At 42.4% G+C, this 19,136-nt stretch overlaps 1 protein-coding gene across 4 annotated transcripts in view; it reads left to right on the top strand.

The window, feature by feature from the left end:
* Positions 1–19,136, top strand: part of LOC146789441 (ATP-binding cassette sub-family B member 5-like) — a 1,226,636-nt gene that overhangs the window by 485,825 nt on the left and 721,675 nt on the right. Inside the window, exon 1 of one of the 4 annotated variants that reach the window (XM_085631576.1) lies at positions 1,597–2,203. The exons of the other annotated variants lie outside the window; for them this stretch is intronic. Coding sequence (XP_085487702.1) covers positions 2,031–2,203 — 173 coding nt within the window. The 5' untranslated portion in view covers positions 1,597–2,030. Of the gene's footprint in view, positions 1–1,596; positions 2,204–19,136 lie in introns of those variants that run through there. 4 annotated transcript variants of the gene reach the window in all.

The following is a 19,136-nucleotide window of genomic DNA, read 5'->3' as shown; positions in this document are numbered from 1 at the left end:
TCCATCCATTTAATACTCGGTTCTGCTCCTGTAGCCCAAAAAGGGTGTGGATTGCTGATAGAAAAATGTTGTTGTGCCATATTTCCCTCTACGAGATTTGCTTCGTTATCGCCTTTATCCATTAATAATTAGCAGTTGTAGGGAATCTTTTCTTAATGGCACACACAAAAAATATATATATATAATCCTCGAATATTTTTATAATAATATTGTATAATATCCAAGCGTTCTATGTAACGCCGCTTGTATGCCCCGACAGTCTCACCTGTTTCTACAGTCTTCCATTAATCCTTTCATCCTATTACCGGCCTCCCGTGATAAAACCTCTCCAGCCAAGTCGAAAGCCAGTGGCAGCACGTACTTGTTGTGGATTCCTTGTAACCTTTGCTCAACCAAAATGGCCGCTACGCAAGGTCACGCAACGTGACCTTGCGCGATGACGTTTCCGCGTACAGCGGTACTGCGCATGCTCCTGACGTATCAACACTCTCAGCTTACGTCAGGAGCTCTGCGCAATGCCCGTCCTCGGAACCTCCACACCGCTTGAAAGATGCAGTCAGCGCGGATCTTCTAACTGCCCCAATCCACATCCACAAGTAAGTCCGAAGCTACACACGTACTCCTTTGTACCGTCTATCTTCCCGACGTAAACTTCTTGCAATGTCTCTTTTGCACCTTGCTTGTCGTCTCGTAGTTGTCAAAAAAAATGGCAAAAAAAAAATTACAAATTCCTCCAAGTAAACTGTGGTTCCGGATCCCAAAACGTCGCCAATTGAAGTGAAGGAAGATCGCCAGGAGGATGATTATATTATTTATTGAAGATAAATAATTGTAAAAGAAACAGGTGAGCGCCAGGATATACATCCGTCAGTCTCCAGGTACAACAGCAACTGACTGGAGAACTCGAATGCCACTTACCAAGTGGCATTCCAAGCACGCTCACACACACATCTTAAAGGTAAACATATGACTGTTTGGTGCATGCCACCAACAGTTATAATAACAACATAACAGGATTTTAATTTCTTCGTTAACTATCCAAATGTGTTTCCGTGTTGTACCCTTGTTTAATCGACCCTTGTTGTTATGTGGGGGGCGGCTTGTTTTGGGCGGTTTTTGAAAGAATGCGGAACTTCTGCTCTAAGCAGGAAATTACTTTATAACTACGGAGTATGAGCTTCGCCTTATGTAATTTATATTCTCGGGAGGGGCGCAGTAATCGAGGAGGTTCTTACTAGAATAGTAACTAAAATATTGACAGTGACAGGCACTGACAAAGATAGATAACGAGAGCTTAAGAAAGAAGGTTTAGAGGGAAGGTGGGCAGAAAGCCTGCATTCCTACATTTAAAAGCAGATAAAAGGGACATCTGAAGGAAAACGTTGGGGAATCAAATGTCATCATTAACATTTAGTGAAGGAAGAAGAAGTTCTAATCGGGAATAAGTTAAACTAACGCCACTTTTTGCTTTAAAAGGTTTTAGCAGCGTGTGCCTGAACGTGCCATCCATCCTATAGGGATATTTAGATGCAGGGATGTGGGTTCCGATCTCTGTCCAAATGAGAAAAGATAGAATGGAAAGGTACAGAGAAATCGTGTCTGTGTAGGTTCAGACAGGAGCCCAGTAATTAGGGGGAGTTGAAAAGGATGTGTTCATTTTGTGTGCGCCTTGGTTAAACTGTAAAACTGTTAAACTAAGGACCCTTAGTAGACATTTTGCTTTGTGTTTTGCTGGCTTTACCTCCGCGGACAGAAAGTTCTGCTTTCAATTGCCTGAAGCCGGTTCTCCTACATCTGTGCCCTGCACTCACTCCACCTCCAATCCAGGCTGTGTCACACAATGATGAAACTAATCTGCAACCTCCAACCATGCCAGTCAGGAGGCGGGGGAAGTCGCGCAGTGCTCTGCCTCTTCTGAAACTGCTGTTAAAAGAGACACACGCACGTTTTCATTCGCAAGGTGATGAACAGCAAGTTTCTTTATAAACAGCCGTCTCTCTGCCCTTCAGACACCTTTCCACACCTGCCTAATGACAGTAACAGCCTTGGACTGCGGCGATGAACTAGACTGCTTCCCTCCTGATAAGTGGTCCTCTACCCCGGCACCCGCTGAAGTAGCTCCGCTACTCAAGCAGCTCAGCCCAAACCAGCATAATGGGGAAGAAGAAAGTAGGGCGAAGGAGTCTCTGCTTGACAGTGGAAGGTAGGAGTCTCTGTTGGACAATAATTATTAAAGAGTGGTGTCACCCACAAAAGCAGGGCAAGAGCAGTAACTACTGATGAGAGAATGATGTCGGGGCAATATTCTCAAAATAGGATATTAAGACAGTTGCCACTGACGGTTTTCCATGTCTGATATTGCCAAGAGATTTCCTTTTCTTGTACAGCACTTTTGTGTAGAGTTTTTTTTTGGGTACACTAGAAACGTTATAAGAGCATTTAATGACAATAATCGCAATTTGACAGTGACACACAGAAATAATTTTAGTTTATTAAAAAGCTATGATACTTTCGACTCCTCACTTTAGAAGTCTGTGCAAGGCACTGGTGATTGGGTAAATCTGCTGTTTAAAGTGCAAACCTGCTCTGCTAATGTATGAAAACATATAGCTCATTTTCGAATTCAAACGTGAGAATAAATCCTACAGAGTAAGACATGGCCTTTTCTATAATTAAATGTTTGGGGTTAGTCCAGTGCATGCTGGGGGACCGACATCAGCTGTGCTTTGACCAGCAAGGGCACATGTCAAAGAACATATGTTAGGAGCGTTTATGTTACTATATGTACATTTTAAACAGCGGCATATCGTTTATTTTACTGGTAAGAAGAGGAAATTGGGTCATTTACTGCGTTTTCATAAGTGAGCCACTGACCCCAACTTCAGTTTCTGGAGTGTGCTATGCAAATGATCAATAATATATAGGGAATAACATAACCTATTAAACTATAGATGGGTGCTTCATTGATGAATTATCAATGGTCAGCCCAGTTTTGGAAAATAGTTTTGTATACTCATATTGAATTCTGTCTCAAAAAGCCACGTATGTATTCCGAAAACCCTGCCTGAAAAATTGACCCTCACTTAAAACGTCCAAAAGTTGTATCTCCTTGTTTTCTTTCGAATGCCCCTGTACTTACTCTCTGTTCTTTGCGTGTCTCAGTTCTCAGACTATAAAGTGCTCTAACTCGCATGCATGTTATACGACAACATCTCCTTTGAACCCACACTCCTACAACCTAACTGTTGGCACGGAAAAGTCTTCCACATGGTAATGGATCTGCACCCTGCACTGAGTGGCCCACCTGTAGTCATGACAATGTTGCCAGTGTGCACTCGTGGTTATGGCTGAATAAGCACATAAAATTAAATTGTAATCACTGTGCATCCTTGCAGTACCCGTGTCCAAAGGCGCCAACTTAACAAAGCGTCAAGTGTGCTGAAAGGGAGAGTCCCTCCAAGATGGCTGGAGCACATATACAATAACAAAAAAATGTATTAACAGCTTTAGCGCAATTTCAATCAGTTTATACACTTTAAACTGTTGCTCGAACTTCTTTTTATAATTTATTTAATGAATTCGTGGCATTACTTCAGTGGTTCCTTGGTAGCCAAATCATACTCAGTTGAAAACCAAAATCATTTATCCCAATGCATTTCGAGTCTGAGCATGATCCTTCATCAGGGGTCACTTCAATGAGTTCAGAAAAATGAATGAAACAGAAGGCTTTTCAAGAACAGTCCACTGGTTACTACTATCTAACCAGCATTAATGACGTCATCATTAGCTTGTGACAATCGTGCAGACTGTGCAAAAAGGTCAAGCACTGAGTAACCGGTTACAAACTGTCAAACACTCACATTGATAAAAAATCGTATAGCTTTCCTTGATGTACTGGTTCAAATTGACTCTGGAAAGATCAAAACAAACGTGTTTAGCAACGAGACTGATAGGAACAACTCTTTGCACTTTAGGAGATCTGAACATCATGTTTCGTATCCATTGTTCACTCTTATCTGGCCTTCGTTAAGACACTTTCACAGATCTTGAACACTGTTTTGCTTGGTTCTGCACGTTTCGTAGTACGGTTTTGAATAGCACATCAATCAAATCATAGCGAGCATGCTTTCACATTTTCCACGTAACCTTTTGTTTGACAGTTTGTAACCGGTTACTTGGTGCTTTACCTTTTTGCATAGTCTGCACAATTGTCACAAGCTAGTGATGACGTAATTAATGCTGGTTAGATAGTAACCAGTGGACTGTTCTTGACAATTCTTCTGTTTCATGCATTTTTCAGAACTCATTGAAGTGACCCCTGATGAAGGGTCATGCTCAGACCTGGAATGCATTGGGATATGTGATTTTGGTTTTGAACTGAGTATGATTTGGCTACCAAGGAACCACTGATGTAATGCCACAAATTCATTGAATAAATTAAAAAAGAAGTTCGACCACCTGTAGTCATGTATGGATCCCTAATGCTGAATTTTGTTGCCATAGGCAAACACGGACATTGGCCTGTCTCACGGATTGTGGTCTTGATGGACCAGGAAGGGCACCCAAAGTGCTACCCTCATTGTGGTGGAAGGCTGTTGCCTTCAGCAGGAGTTAAGCAGCACATGGGAGTGGTGGTGGCAGCATATCTTGTAGTGATCAGTTGGAGTGAGCAGGTCGTTTTTATCCTGTGTTACTAAAGTGAGGCCTATAGGCTCACTCAGTTAAAGGTCAGTTGCTGTGTGCTTATCTCACCTTTTGCCTGCATTGGTTTGGTGTTTAGTGCTGCACAGCACATGCGTGGTGTATCTGTACTGAGTGTATGTATGCCCAGTAAGGGTACAATACAGGGATAATGCAATACTGTGCATGCTGAATGCATGTGGTGGGTGTATGTGTGCCTATGAGTGGCACAATACTTTGAAAGGTGTAGGTCTGGACATTAGGTGAGTGTTGAATACATTTGCTAAGTGTATGTATGCCTGTAAGTGGTGCAATACATGAAACACTGTGCAGTGTGTGCATGTTAAATGTACCAGCTGGATGCACATGTATCTACAAGTGGTACTGGACTGGATGGTTACAGTGCTGTTCAATGTGTGTGTGACGTATACATGCACTGTTTATATATGTGCCTGTGAATGGTACAAAACTTGGAGGACCATTGGTTCCAATTTGGGAGACTCAGGAATGCATGTTGAAACATGGAGTGGAAATAGAGGAATACCCTCAGACAGATTTGTGTATTGCTGCATTCCTGTAAGCTGGGTGGGACACACACTGGAATGGGAAGAGCTAGGCTTCCCCTGCACACCTAAAGGGCACTCTTTGATTCAGTGAGTGGTCACAAGAAAGGGGCCCGTGCACATCTCAGGAAGGAGATGGGGTGGATAGGAAAATCATAAAGAGTAGGGCTGGGGCCCTGGGCTAACCTTTTGATGCACATATCACTCTGGATGACATCCAGGTGTGACCTCTAGTCACTCGCATGACTTGTGTTTTGGGGCTCTCAGCTTTGGACTCACCCCCGCTGTAACACACTGCGTTTTTAGAGGAAGAAAGGGCAGAGGAGTGGGCATTGCAAAAGAAGTAGACCCCCAACATAAACTTCAGAGACTAAGACTCTAAACCAAATTTGATGTCTGGAAATGGACTATAAGAACGGGAGCTTCAGCCCCTAAAAGTGTCACCTGGCAGGCAGCCAGACAGGCTGTGTGAGGAGAGGAAGCTCTGCAAGACTTCTGCCTGTGACCAGGATTAGGGCTCAAGGTTAGCTGGTCTCTCTTCTCTGTGAGTGAACATCACCCAGGGAATCCAAGGCCAACTGCCCTGCGGCCTGGAGCACCACTGCCTACCTGCTTGCCAAGTCGTGTGTGCCCTGTTAGGAAGTGGAGAGCATTGAAGGAAGTAAGGTCTAGTGGGGAATCCTGTAGAGTGGACTCCTGTTGCGTGGTGTGAGGAAACAGCTGCTGCACCGATGTGCAGGACAAAGTCAACAACTCCCATATGTTGGGGGGTGGGCGGGCTGTGAAGCGAGCCATGGTGATTGCAATGCTGATCCGGCTGGAGCTCTTGTGCAGCTGAGGATTGGCAACACTGTATGCCAGGAGGGGCTGCTACACAAGAACTTTGCTGAACACTGTGCTGATCAGGCCAGAGCCTGTGTGCAGCTAAGAAACAGCAACCCTGTATGCCAGGACAGTCTTCTGTGTGGACACCTTCTCTGCCAAGTGGTGTGGTGCCCATGTACAGTAGGGACCCGGCAAGTCCATATGCCAGAAAGGGTCACCAGAACTAGCCAGAAGTGTGTACTGTCCCAGAGCATTGTCAGTGTAGTTCACCCTCCTCGCATTTTCCGTTGGACGAGGGATCAGCACGGGTACGTCTTACCATCTGCCCCCTGTCTTGGGAGAGACCATAAGACTTATCTGCAACAACAACTGCAAAAAAACACTGATTGCCGCAGGAGCACAACCGCGTGGGAGGAGATCGGGAGACAGTGAGTGTAGCCTACCTGGGCTGTGTGCAGTGAGCCCACATAGACCAGCTGCTGCCGCTCCTACGACCACAGAGGGGGCTCGCTCAGGAAGTCTGGACACTTAGGGTCTGCCGGTGCGGGTGAGACTGAATTCGGGCCATTCGGTCCTAGGGGAACTTACTGGCTAAATAGGGCATCAGCGATGGAACACTTTTGACTTTAGAGCAGAGTCAGAGTGGACTCTTGTGACTTGGACTACTAGTAGGGCATATCCTGGATAGTGCCAATAGTGAATAGGGAACAACCACTATCGCTAGAGTGAGGAGGAAGTCGGAGAGGGAACCGCCAAGTAAACACTAGAGCCCCAACCTTAGGGAGATTGTGTAGTTATTTGTGAATGTCTTATTCTTCCTTTGTGCTGTTAGCGGTAGATATAAAATACTTCTCTTTTTTCCTAAAAGTGAGTATTTGGCGGAACAATGATTTATTGGTGGTGCTGCGGGCATTTTGAGTTGTGATTCTTTGCTCACTCCCCTGTATTGGTCTCCCCCAATGGTGCCTTGAACTGCCCACACCAGGCTTTTCCTGAGAGTCAAGCGCTAATGGGGGGATTGGGCCCCGTTGCTCAGGATCAATAGTAGAATGGGTCCCGAGGCATCAGAAGTAAAAGACTTTCACTCCCATGGTTGGGCCCAATAATCCCTGCGTGTCCCGTATCTCTCCAAAACTGGTTTTGAAACTAGAAGCACCTAATTTTCTCTAATCTATCTGTTAATCATAGCAATCTTTGTGGTGTACTCATATAACGTCCACTAATGATAACATATATCCCTGTCAAATTAATATACCACAAAGAAACTGGAGCAAATGCTTGGAATGGTCTCCTTGACAGCACTAGACTGACCCCAGTCACCAAAAATAGCATCTAGGCCTGGGCGGTAAATTTCGTTCCGCTCGCGGACTTTGCGATATTTTGACATTTTTGCATTCCGCGGACAGCGCGAAAATGTCAAAACTTTCGCAACCTGCTGCGAAAACGGAAGTATTTTTCTTGTTTGCGCTTTAAAAATGCGTTGTCGCGTGCGGGGTCGTGACTTACCAGGTCCCTGGGTTCACCGATGAGTTTTCCTATCCGTTCGCGTGCGCAACGAAATGTTGGATTGTTGGTATCCGGTCGCGCTATCCCGCGAGAGTTTGCGATCGCGAACACGTCATTCGACCCGGAACAGGAAATAAGCATCGCGAGCAAGATGGCCGCGCCCATTAGCGACCGCATGGGCAAGTTGGAGATATATTTCCCCGCGAGCACGCAAAAACACATCGCGAACAGGCAGGAAAAGCAATCTCCGCATCTTCGCGAAAGTTCCACGTGCTCGCGAAGATTTTGAGCAATTTCGCGATAATTTCGCAAATTCCGCCCACCTCACTACCTTTCACTTACCTTCAGTTCCAGAGCAGTATGATGCCTAGGTTAAAGTGGTTCACTGTTTCATTAGGAGGAGTAAGTGATGTGTAAAAGCATTTACACTACAAAATGCACAGAATAATATAACTAGTTAAGCCACAATTTCTCTGCAAAGCACCCATTAGAAAACATCTGCTACTTCGTTTGCAGACCCACATACAATCTTTTAGAAATGATGGTTCAAGTGTTTTTTCTTCATTCCTCAAAAATTAGGGATAAGTTTGGAACACGGAAAGTTTGATTCACAAAAGCATTTTTGAGTATGGGAAGCCGTATTACAAGCATATTCTTTTACTTACTCTTAAAAACCTTAGTGAATTGGCCCAGAAGCATCCAACTCTTTTTTTGTAACAGGGCAAAGAGGACACCGTTCATTCTATTTGTAGTAATTTTGCATGATTGTTCACTGAATATTCCCATTGTATTGCCAATTTAGATATTTTGGAGTCAATTCACAAAGCCATGTCAGAGTACGTAAAGGAGTGCTAATTTTACGCTACAGATCCACAGGCCCAAGGATGGCAGTCGATAGGCCCTAAACTCTGCCCTGGAGTTTAATCAATATCCCAGCCCAACTGTATCCCCTGCCCGTAGAACAGGGGCGGCACTAAGGGGGTGCTCCGTCTCACCTGGGCACCCACAACAGAATACAGCCAGGCGCTTCCCTTAACCTAAAACAGGAGGTGCTCCCTCTGATCTAGGCGCCCCTGACAGGATACAGACAGCTTCTTGTGAGCTTCCCTGGAGCTTCTCATAAGTCCAATGCAGGCCCGATGCCCCCCTTCGAGCAGTGTGTCACGCCCAAGGCCGCACCGCAGCAGGCACACCGTTCGTCGGCGGTCAGAAGAATAAATTAATTCTGCTCCGTACGAGGAGCCAGGGCAGCACCGATTTCAATGCAGGTGAGTAAAGTATTTCAAGGATGATAAACGCTATTTTCAAACCCCACCAGACTCATGTAAACCCAAGAATTACCAAAAATACATACATATAAGTATGAGCCAGCCCTCTTCATCCATTGGCCTGTCCATTGGTCATTCTCATTTTACTTCCGTCCATTACAGCATACAGCATGGGACAGTCCACTCCAGTCATTGGCTCTCTTGCTCTGTGAGTGATGTCATTTTGCCTGTCGCTTGTATAGATCAGACTAATAAAAAGTGCACTTCAGTGCCAGGCTGCTGGGGCAAAACTTAACAAACTTCAGCTTTATTTTACTTTTCATTGTCTAATGCCTGAAGTGCGAGTTTCTGTGAAACCAACCAGCCTTCTTATTGCTAGAGGCATCCAGTAATTGGTTCGCTAGCACCATTTGATTCTTTTTGGAATCTGGGGTATGCTACATTCTACTTGTCGTCAGTGTACATTTGGTGTTCAAGATGGGAACGCTTGAATATGTTAGCTAGCAGCGTCAGTTATGCTGTGATGAGAGGCGACCACAGAGATGATCCCTGGAGAACCCAACACACGCAACTGTCATTAGAAAAAGAATGGGCCTGTTTGCACTAATTGTGATCAGTTAGTGAAAAAGATTCAAGCCATGCAATAGATCTTTTCTAAGCCTGTTGAAACTGATGTTATCGAATGACTGTATCGGAGGATCCAATATATGTGTGGGTATCGCGATGGCTGATTGATATTGATCCATTTCTACACAGATAGATTGTCAAGCAGGGTAGATTGTGTGATGTGTGCCTGTATGAATCTGAATTGGTGATTGTCCCATAGCTTGAATTTCTTGTTTGAGTCCTGGGGTTGTCTGTATCACCTTAAGCAGAGGTGCTCTAGCTGCATGTTTATGGGAGAGTGGAAGTTCGGCATCCCGGAAAAGATTGTTTTTTGAAATTTTGATGCCTTTTGTTAAGCACCCAGTTACACTTCCTACAGCATTAAAGCTATTCAGTGTATGTATAGACTCCATTCTACTACTTGTGTGTTGATGCCTTAAATGCTCTTTTGCATATTTGCGTTTAGAAAATTAGTGTTTGTGGCTTTAGAGGTCTCACAGTTTTATCTTTGAAGATGGGGAATCACCCATCACTAGAATCTATGATGCGCTGTGTGGTTGATTAGAAAGGTGGGTTGACTGCAAGGCGGGCAGGCAGTAAATGAGGTCTATGATGATGTAAGAATTAGCGTAAAGCATGCGTTTGGCTAAGATGTCTTTATAGGGAGACACATGCTTGGAGAGACAATTGCAAGGTTGTGTGGGTTTGGAGCAGTAACAGAAACACCACTCAAAGTATTGCTGTTTGTGGAAGGTAAAAGTTGGGAGGAGTAAGACTGTATAGGATGCCGAGGATTTGGGGATGACCCAAGTGTGCTGACTCACAAGGATGCTGACATGTGGGAGTTTAGAACGTTTCTTACAGTTGTTACTTTGATGGTGTAGTGCTTGTATAAATGAGAGGGAGAATGTGTTCTGAAGTGGCAGCTTGGCTCAGCTGGTTAGGGTTTGGGTGTACAGTGGGGATTAGAGAAAAGCGAGGGAAGGTTCTCAGTTTAAAGTCACTTTGCAGAACTTTTGGAGAGCATGAGAGCATGAGGAGGATACCCTTTTGTGAGGTGTGTTAATTATTTAGGTGTCAAGAGAGGGCATATTTAGATTTGTGGAAGTGTCCTGTTTACACCAATGGAGACTCGGCTTGCTCTCCTGGTGTTAACCTTTGACCTGACTGCCCTACCACCAAGGTACCACCAGGTCACAGTGACTGCCGTACGGCCCTATTGAGGGCGAGACTACCTTCACTCATTTTCCCTGCCCGTGACCATCATGTGCTTTATGATGGCTATGGGTATGGAAAATGTAGAAAGGCCTGGTCATGCAGAGAGAAAACTCCATGTGCTTAGAGACTATTTTCTTTTGTTCAGAGAAAAAAACTTCCACTGATGTAGTTAGTTTAGGCTTGGCGGTAACTGAGCAAACCTACAGTGTCATTAATGGTGTCTTCTTGGAGGCGGTTTCCTTTACAGAAGGCAGAGATCCCTTTATTAGGGTAGATCGTCCTCTGCCAGGGTCACTGAGGTCATAACCTCTGCCTCCCCCCCACTCGCACTCCCCTCCCAGTGGACCTACCACCCTGAGTCTAAATGAGGCTGTGTCAAGTAGGCTTTTTTCACATATCATTAAAGGAAATACGCTTGTGCTACAGAACAGTGGACCCACAGAGGTCCCGCTGTTCAGAAAACTCTCCTGTCTGGTTTCCTGTTGCAAACATAACAAACATTAAAGGTTCACCGGATGTTTGATCGCACTGGTCAGACTAGATTTTATCTACTCAGCAGGTAGAAGAAGGTGAGAGGGGACAAAGGCATGGCACAGTCAGGAATGGAGGTGGCCTTTAATGGAACGCAGCATCTTCCCCCATGTAACAACCAAATCAGGATGGCAATATTATGACTCTTACAGTGTTATTTTCAGAAAATACACTTCAAAGTAGCAGTCAGGAAGCACCGCTGAGCATAATTGTATCATGGTCCAAAAAAGCAAAGTTCATAGACACACTGACTCTGATCTCCCGCTGATCCTCAGAGTATGTTAGAACAATGGCAACATTCTTCAACAACCCTGATCTCATAAGAAGCATGTAAATAACTTAGAAGAAAAAAGTGTAGTCCAGTTCAGCGAGGCGAAAGTGATTATTATGCTTTACTGTTTTTTTCCCACAAGCTTCCAAATCTTTTGTCTGTTTGAATGGGTTCTAGGCAGTCACAAAACGTGCCTGTTGATGTAAAACCCAATATTGGCATTATTATGCTATTTAAGACTATTCCATTTATGTAGCGTTATTGAAGGATTTTTGTTCAAGTACCTGCTTTTATTTACTCTGAGTGTGACAGGTTGTGTGCATAATTAGATCCTGTGCTCGCTTTGCTATAGGACTAAAGCTGCACCCTACTCATTAGTCCCAAGAAGAGTGAAATCGGTCAGGGATTGCTTTTTAGGTCTCGCCTGACCCAGCGCATGCACTGGTCTGGCGAGACTTATTGAGAGGGCTCCAAAAAGTGCTGCCAGGCCAGCCTAGAGCTACAGTGCATGTGCGCGGGCGTGAGCGCCACTTTTACCACGCTTACTTTCACTTTCGCGGCCGCAGGGCTGCTTTGATGTTTGATCGTGATCGCGATCACTTTCACTTTCGCGGCCGCAGGGCCGCTTTGCATAGCCAATAGGTCTCGTTTTTGGGACCTTATAAGTATTTAGTTATGCAACTGTTGCATGGCTAAACACTTATAAGGTCCCAAAGGCGAGACCTATTGGCTATGCCAATGCTTGTTTCCAGTTGAGAGGGGACTTGTCCTTTCAAATCTGTCTCAACTGTTCCTGTTGGAGCAGGACCTATGCTGATTTGCTTATGACTGTCTCTTCTCTTTAGTGACGCAGAGAGCAAAATAATGATGAACAGCATTTTTTTTAATTATTCAGGCATAGGTTAATGATAGCGTACTGTTTCATATTTTTCTTTTCTGAAATAAGTATGCATGTATGTGCCATTCCCATAGTGAAGACCTAGCCCAAAGTCAGCGAAGAAGCACTATATATAAGTCCAGCAGAAAGTCAACAAGTGAAAAGAGAGGTTGTTGGTTTGTGAACTGTTAATGCATTGTGATGTAGTGTTCTTTAAAGGGGTAAACCTTTCACTCTTTCCTAAATTGGAGCAGCGTTGGGGCAGTCCTATTGGATTTGGAAATGTTGTTCTAGATCCTGGGTACATAGATGGAAAAGGCCTTTTGCGTTGTTTTTTCTTTTTTACTCTCCTTTCTCTGCAGTATGATCGTGTTCTGGCTGCAGGTGTGCCAAGAACTACCAGAGTTGGTGAGCTTATCTGCAGGATAAACAGGGATTTTGGCTGTGATGGCTTTTTAAATGATTCAGCTGGTTTTGATGATGATGTGGACCGGCATGGGGAGCCAGTTAGTTCCACCCGGATGGAGGTGATGTGATCATATCTCCCCACGCACATGGTATTTTAATGGTGTAAGCATTGTCTACCACTTGGTCATTTGGAATCTTAAGTTCATTTCGTATGATTACCTAACTAGATTAGTACTCTCCCCAGGAAAGTGTTAATTCATGTTCATTGAGCTGTTCATAAAATATCCTTCTTGAATGTTTGTAGGTGGTACTTTCAGAAAAAATATAAGGGAAGTTGAGGGTTGAGATAAAACACACAAAGATGGCAAGAGTGGGAGGTTACAACATAGAAAAAGATTGGACAGAGGTATCATCTATAGAACCTAAATGTGTGACCTGCCACTAAAGGGAGAAGGAAAGGGGTGCAGTGACACAGGACTGCAGGGTTTAACTAGATCAGCTGGGGCAGGATCATTTTAAAGCAGTCTTTATAAAAACTGTCATGTCTCTTTATATATCTATTTACACTGTGATCTTCCCCAATTTATTTTCACATTTTGTGATCCAGGATTAAAATAGTATGTGAGGTACTTTCAACGCGAGAAGTTTGGGATGGCATTATGTTAAAACGAACCCAAATTGGAACATCTACATTATTCACGTAAAGTCGATGGTCAGAAACGTGGCTAGGTATGATCGTAATCAGTCAACCCAGAGAGAAGGTGAAGGACTGCAAAGAGGAGTAAATAGTTTCACTTTACCACTTAGTAGTGTCGAGACATACATTAGCTGGAGCTGCCCTGAAATTCCATTATGGGACACTCGGGAAATAAACTGATTCTTAACTCAACTGAACAAGGGACTTCCTTATCAAACTAAGTTTGTAAAGAACGACACCTGCATGTAATATCTGCACAGGAACAACAGGCAACTGTTTTATAGTAGAAACATGTAACAAAAGCACACAACATGAAACATCGTTTAAATCTAAAAAAGTTGCTGACTTAATTGCGCAAACCAAAGTTGAATTCTAATTCATCTAATGCTTTTTTAAATTTAATTGTTAATGAAAGCTCTCGGTGCCCTACTGATATATGTCATAACTTGGCACTAAAACATTCTGCTGCTTGCGAAAATCAGAATTACGATATAATACAGTAGATGGGGGACTTTCCCAGTTGGCACGCAAACACTCACACTGGCATCTGCTGTCAGCATTAGTCACATAATTGTACCCCCAAAAACAACTCCCCATTGCTCTTCCCTTGCCCTGTTTATCTATGCTAACCTCCTCCTACACAGTCTGTTACTTGTCATCCCTCTTCCTACCCATGAGTTTGGCAAGGTGTTTTACACCTTTCCTTTCCATAAGTGCTCTTTGTGTTCTCTATAATGTCTCCCCTTCTTTGCGTGTTTTAGTGCTTCTCTCATCCTTCCTCTTCCCTCTTGTCCTTTCTGCTCCCCATCTGCACCCCATCCATCCTCTCCTCCCTGTGCTCTTTAGAGCCTGTCACATTTATCCACTTCAATCCTTTAGTTACTAGCACCTTCCTCAGATCTCCACTCTATTGTTTAACTGAAGTCTTACTCTACCTGTACACTCTCCCTCATCATTCTTAACCCAGGCAGTCTGCTCTCTCTCATTAACCACCTTCCCTTCTGTGCGCTTCAACATCTCTTCTATACTAAATTCCCCCCCGGGTTCCCTTCTCTCCATTTGTTCCTCCATCCATCCTCTTGCCCATGATATGTTGGTTTCACCTGTAATTTGGAGAGTTTTTAATCTTCACTCTATTTCTGTAATATCTGTATCCTTTCCTTTCCACGTATGATTTGTGTAGTCATCTTCCATTTGTACCTGTGCTCTCGGGGGGTCTCCTTTATCTCCTTTTCTGTGGCGTATCTGATCCCTTTGTCACTCCCCCTCTAACAACTGCGTGTACTACAAGGTGTCACTCATCTCTCCCCTTCCCCACCTCACCATGAGCTCACTGCTGTTTCTCATTTCTCTTCTCTATGTGTACTTTCTACACAACCTTATCGAGCCAGACTGAATACTGGGGCTCTCATATTTCTACCCTGTGCCACAATATAAGTAATGGCTCTTTGCTCACTGCATCCTGAGGTATGTCTTGCTTACCCTCATCGTCCCTCCATGGTCTGGTCGATTTCTGATCTTTTTACGCCTTTTGGGATGTATGTCGCTTGCATTCCTCCTCTTCTTTTTGTCTCTACTCCTCACAAGTAAACTCTCCTCTCTGGTTTCACTCCCCTGCTCATGTATCCATCAGGACTGTCCCAAACCTGTTCTAATTTAGTAAAGAACTGAAACCAGACCTCTGTAGAGAACACTGATCATGAACGAAGAAACTGTGCACTACTACCCAGCTTCCCCTCCAATCCTCTTTTAACCTTATCCTTATCTTTGACCCTGTACAGTGCTCTGCCTGCATTTTGGTTAAGATCATATTGTGCAAGTAACCTCTCCCGTGTTCCATTCTTTGTTGGATTTTTCTCACCCCCTTCACACTTCTCCCTAGTTTCCTCCTCCCTCAACTATCAGTATGTTATCTAGAGTCTTATTCCTCATCTCCATCTTTTCTTAACCTTCCCAAGACCCAGCCAAATAATTAAAAAAAACATGTGCTGTGAGAATTTCACTCTAAAGCCACCCCAGCTGTCCTCTCATTTTTCTGTTTGACGTCTACAGTTTAGCCAAGACCATGTTAACGTGGGTTTGCGGATTGGTTGCCTTTCTGTATCTGCATTGGCCTGAGCGACCCCCCTTAGTTACAAATGCTGATGCTTGTTTAGACTAATAACACCTTCTTGCCAGCATTTTATATGGTTGAACACCCTGACTTGCAGTATTGTGAACACCAGCAGATCTACCAGTGTATGGTTGCTCACTGAAATATCCACCCCCCCTGCAATGACCACAGACATTCCACGAACACTAAGCTTTTGAATGTAGTGTATAAAGTTTATGTCTTCTCTATTCTAAAGCTACCAGATTGCCAAGTAGGTTGAAAAGTTACCAACCTCTCAAAGGAGGCAGTAACTAATGTGAATATTAAAATAATTTTTGGGGAGTAGGCAGTAGTCTACTAGAACCCTTTCGACTCTCAAACAAGATGTTTTTAAAGTAGACTTTTCTTTTTAAACACAGCACCATTTCCTTTAAGGAAAATGGGCTACATATTTTAAAAAAAGTGTACATAATTTAAAAACGATCACATATATGGGGTCTGCTGACCCTAGCAAGTCTGGAATAGACTATGTGCGACCTATCTCATTACCATTCATGAGTCAGCTCCAGCTGTGAAATACTCCAAATAGGGATTTTGCCAGCTGACCTATGAGTACCTAGGTTGTTTTGCAATATCAGAATTGATTGGCAAAAGAAAAACCTTTGGAAATAGGACTGAGAGTGAAAAGGAGCCTTGACGAAAGGCTGAGCTGCATGTATATTGTGGTGATGCTGAACATATAATTCAAACCTGTATCGCAGAGAAAGGCTGGAAAAAATCAATTCTCTCCTGAAAAGAAGACTGAAAGGCATTGGCTTCCTTATATTGGATCTTCTTTAAATAATATTGATAGTCCTTTGTTCTTTCTACTGATTGCTATGAAGACATAAGGGGTGATTAATAATACCTCTGCATTGCTAGACAATGGTTACTGTGGAATATTTATTAATAAGAACTGCACGTCTAGAAAAAACAAAGTTAGGAGAGTTAAGAAGACTCCTGCAGCGATTCTAACTGTTGATGGTTTGCCATTAACTTCAGGTTTGATATAAGAACTTTTTTCCTGTGCAAGTCTCATTTGGGATCATACAGAAGCCTTTCCTTTTGACATTATTGCCTTTTCTAATTATGTTTTAATTTTTGGAATTTGTTGATTAACGAGTCTTAATCCATATGTCAGTTGGTCATCTCAAACAGTGGCTTTGTCAAAAATCTGCCTTCAATTTCTGCATTGCATTCTGCGCTCTTTAGCCCTGTCTCTCTCCTCACCCTGAAGCTTGTCACAGACAAAAAAACCTTCCTAACTCTTCCTAACCTGCAATAATTAACCCTATTTAAAAACACATGTTATATATATTACTTCTTTTAGGGGCTACAATTTATTGCTATTTTTAAATTATTAAAACATTTACTGTGAATAACTCACAGAACATAATAACATAATATACTAGCTTTAGAACAAATGTTTGTTACTACCCTATGCATCGGTACTTAGTTCATCAACCTTAAAAGGATGAACGTCTCAGTAGGTCTAGCTAGAGTTAGAACCTTCAATCTTGATATTAAACCCAAACCTCTGCACTGGGCACATTGGCTCACTGAGACATTAAAAGTAACCCCAAATGGGAACAACCTGCACATTTGTATTATACCTAAATATATGCATTTACTGAAGCCTAAGGCATTTTAAAGCTATTGTAAAGGGCAAGAATGCTGTTTAAATAGTCTATTTTACCCAATTTCGACTTTGATATTTGGGGCACTTAAAAATAAATATCCTATAATTGTGCTACATATTAATCATCCTCAGAATGTTCTTTACAGATTGCAGATATTGGACATTAGACATATCTCTTGCAAATCCTTTAGAAACATGAGTTTTTTAAGCCTGCGCCAAGTGAAATTCCATATACAAATGTCCTCATTATGCAGTACAACACAACTTAAATTAAATTATAATGCTAGGAGGTCACAGTATGAGTATTAAGCTTTATAAATAGTAAAAAAATGAATTTAGAAGCACTTATTTTTAATAATTATTTTTCATAATTAATAATTCTTTTTGATAAACCCAATCGTTTTCGATAATTTCACATATAAAAGCAAGCTGCATCCCTTGCCTATCATTTTAGATGCATTCATTAAGCACAGAAGCCTAATTTAAAACATGACAAATTTTTGGGCCACTTTTTTTTTTTTTTTAACAGAACAATTATTTTAACATTAGAACCAAGAATATTCTTATAAAAATGCTTAAAAAGAAGAAACCCTTAATTGAAATGTCTTCCTGTAATACAAAATAATGAACCTTAGTTTTGGAACCTTTTTAAAACAACATTTTGAAATGCATAGTTTCACCCGTGTTCAACTGAGGGCGAAGTCCTGGCTGAGTAAACATTCCTGTCTATTAGAGCTGCTTGCTTAGCGACAATAAAAGCTTGTCTCTCAGTGTTGTAACATGAGCACGGTGGCAGTCTTTTTCAAACTAAGACATATCAATGCGTGTTGCGTTTGAGTTCAGCAAAAATTTACTTCAGCTGAAGTGTTTGCCTGTTAATATCTAATACAATGTATGTAAGTAAAAAATACTATAAGTTTATTTTTCTACAAAACACACAATTTCGTTGTTGAGGCCATTGTATTCCTAGTGAATGTGAATTTTAATTTGATTTTTTAAGCATTTAACAGTTTGTACATGTGCATAATTGCTTACTCTATAAATTATATAGCAACATATAGCTATTTAGCATATCACATGGTTCATTTCTGGATTTTATTTAATTTCTACCTAATATTAATTAACTGACATTTTGCTTAACAGACTGAAAACATCAAGAAAAACCACAAACACACATTGAGCTCATTTCAGACATAAACAGAAAGGGGTCAAAGGCTCAGGACACATACATCTAACCCACAGAAACACACATTTTAACTCACAGATCAACACTTAGGACAGAAACAAAGGACAGCCCACAGACTGTACTTAAACCAAACCATTTGTAAATACTAGTTGCAAGTCACATTTACAAGAAACGCTTCTTAATAGTGTTCCAAAAGACTGCAAAAAAAAAACCAGCCCAACAGACTGCTATATGTCCTGCCATACGATGTTGTCTATCTAAAACCTCAATTGTATAATCATTCTCATTATCTTTAAACTGCTGGGCAGCCTGTATAACAGTCATGCCCTTTTCCTTCCTATCTCTTTTTGCTTGTCTTATTTCTTTCTGTTTGGCTTCCTTGCGCCAAAGGCGGAAAGAGTCAAACATTGCCGGTGGGCTTTTCTTTTAAACAAAATTGCTTCCAAATTATCTAATATGTCAGGCTCAAAGCTACCATTCTGTGGCCACTGCAGAACCCCATCGTTCTTTGTGTATCGGATACATGCCTCATTAAAGGCAATGGGGCCAACACCATGTTTAGAATAAAGCTCATAAGTGGGAGTTCCAACCGGAGGAATTGGACAAGAGTCCTCCAGCCGGGAATCCCTATCACAACCAAAACAACAAAACTTTCTAAACGTACTCAGACCAGGCATTGTTATTTCACTGGACTGTTCACAAACATCAAGGGGTTAAATCAAATAATATA

The sequence above is a fragment of the Triturus cristatus genome, chromosome 10, assembly GCF_964204655.1.
Source record: "Triturus cristatus chromosome 10, aTriCri1.1, whole genome shotgun sequence".
NCBI classification, from domain to species: domain Eukaryota; kingdom Metazoa; phylum Chordata; class Amphibia; order Caudata; family Salamandridae; genus Triturus; species Triturus cristatus.
Note: the sequence above shows the minus strand (reverse complement) of the source record. Positions and strands in the feature narration are given on the sequence as shown.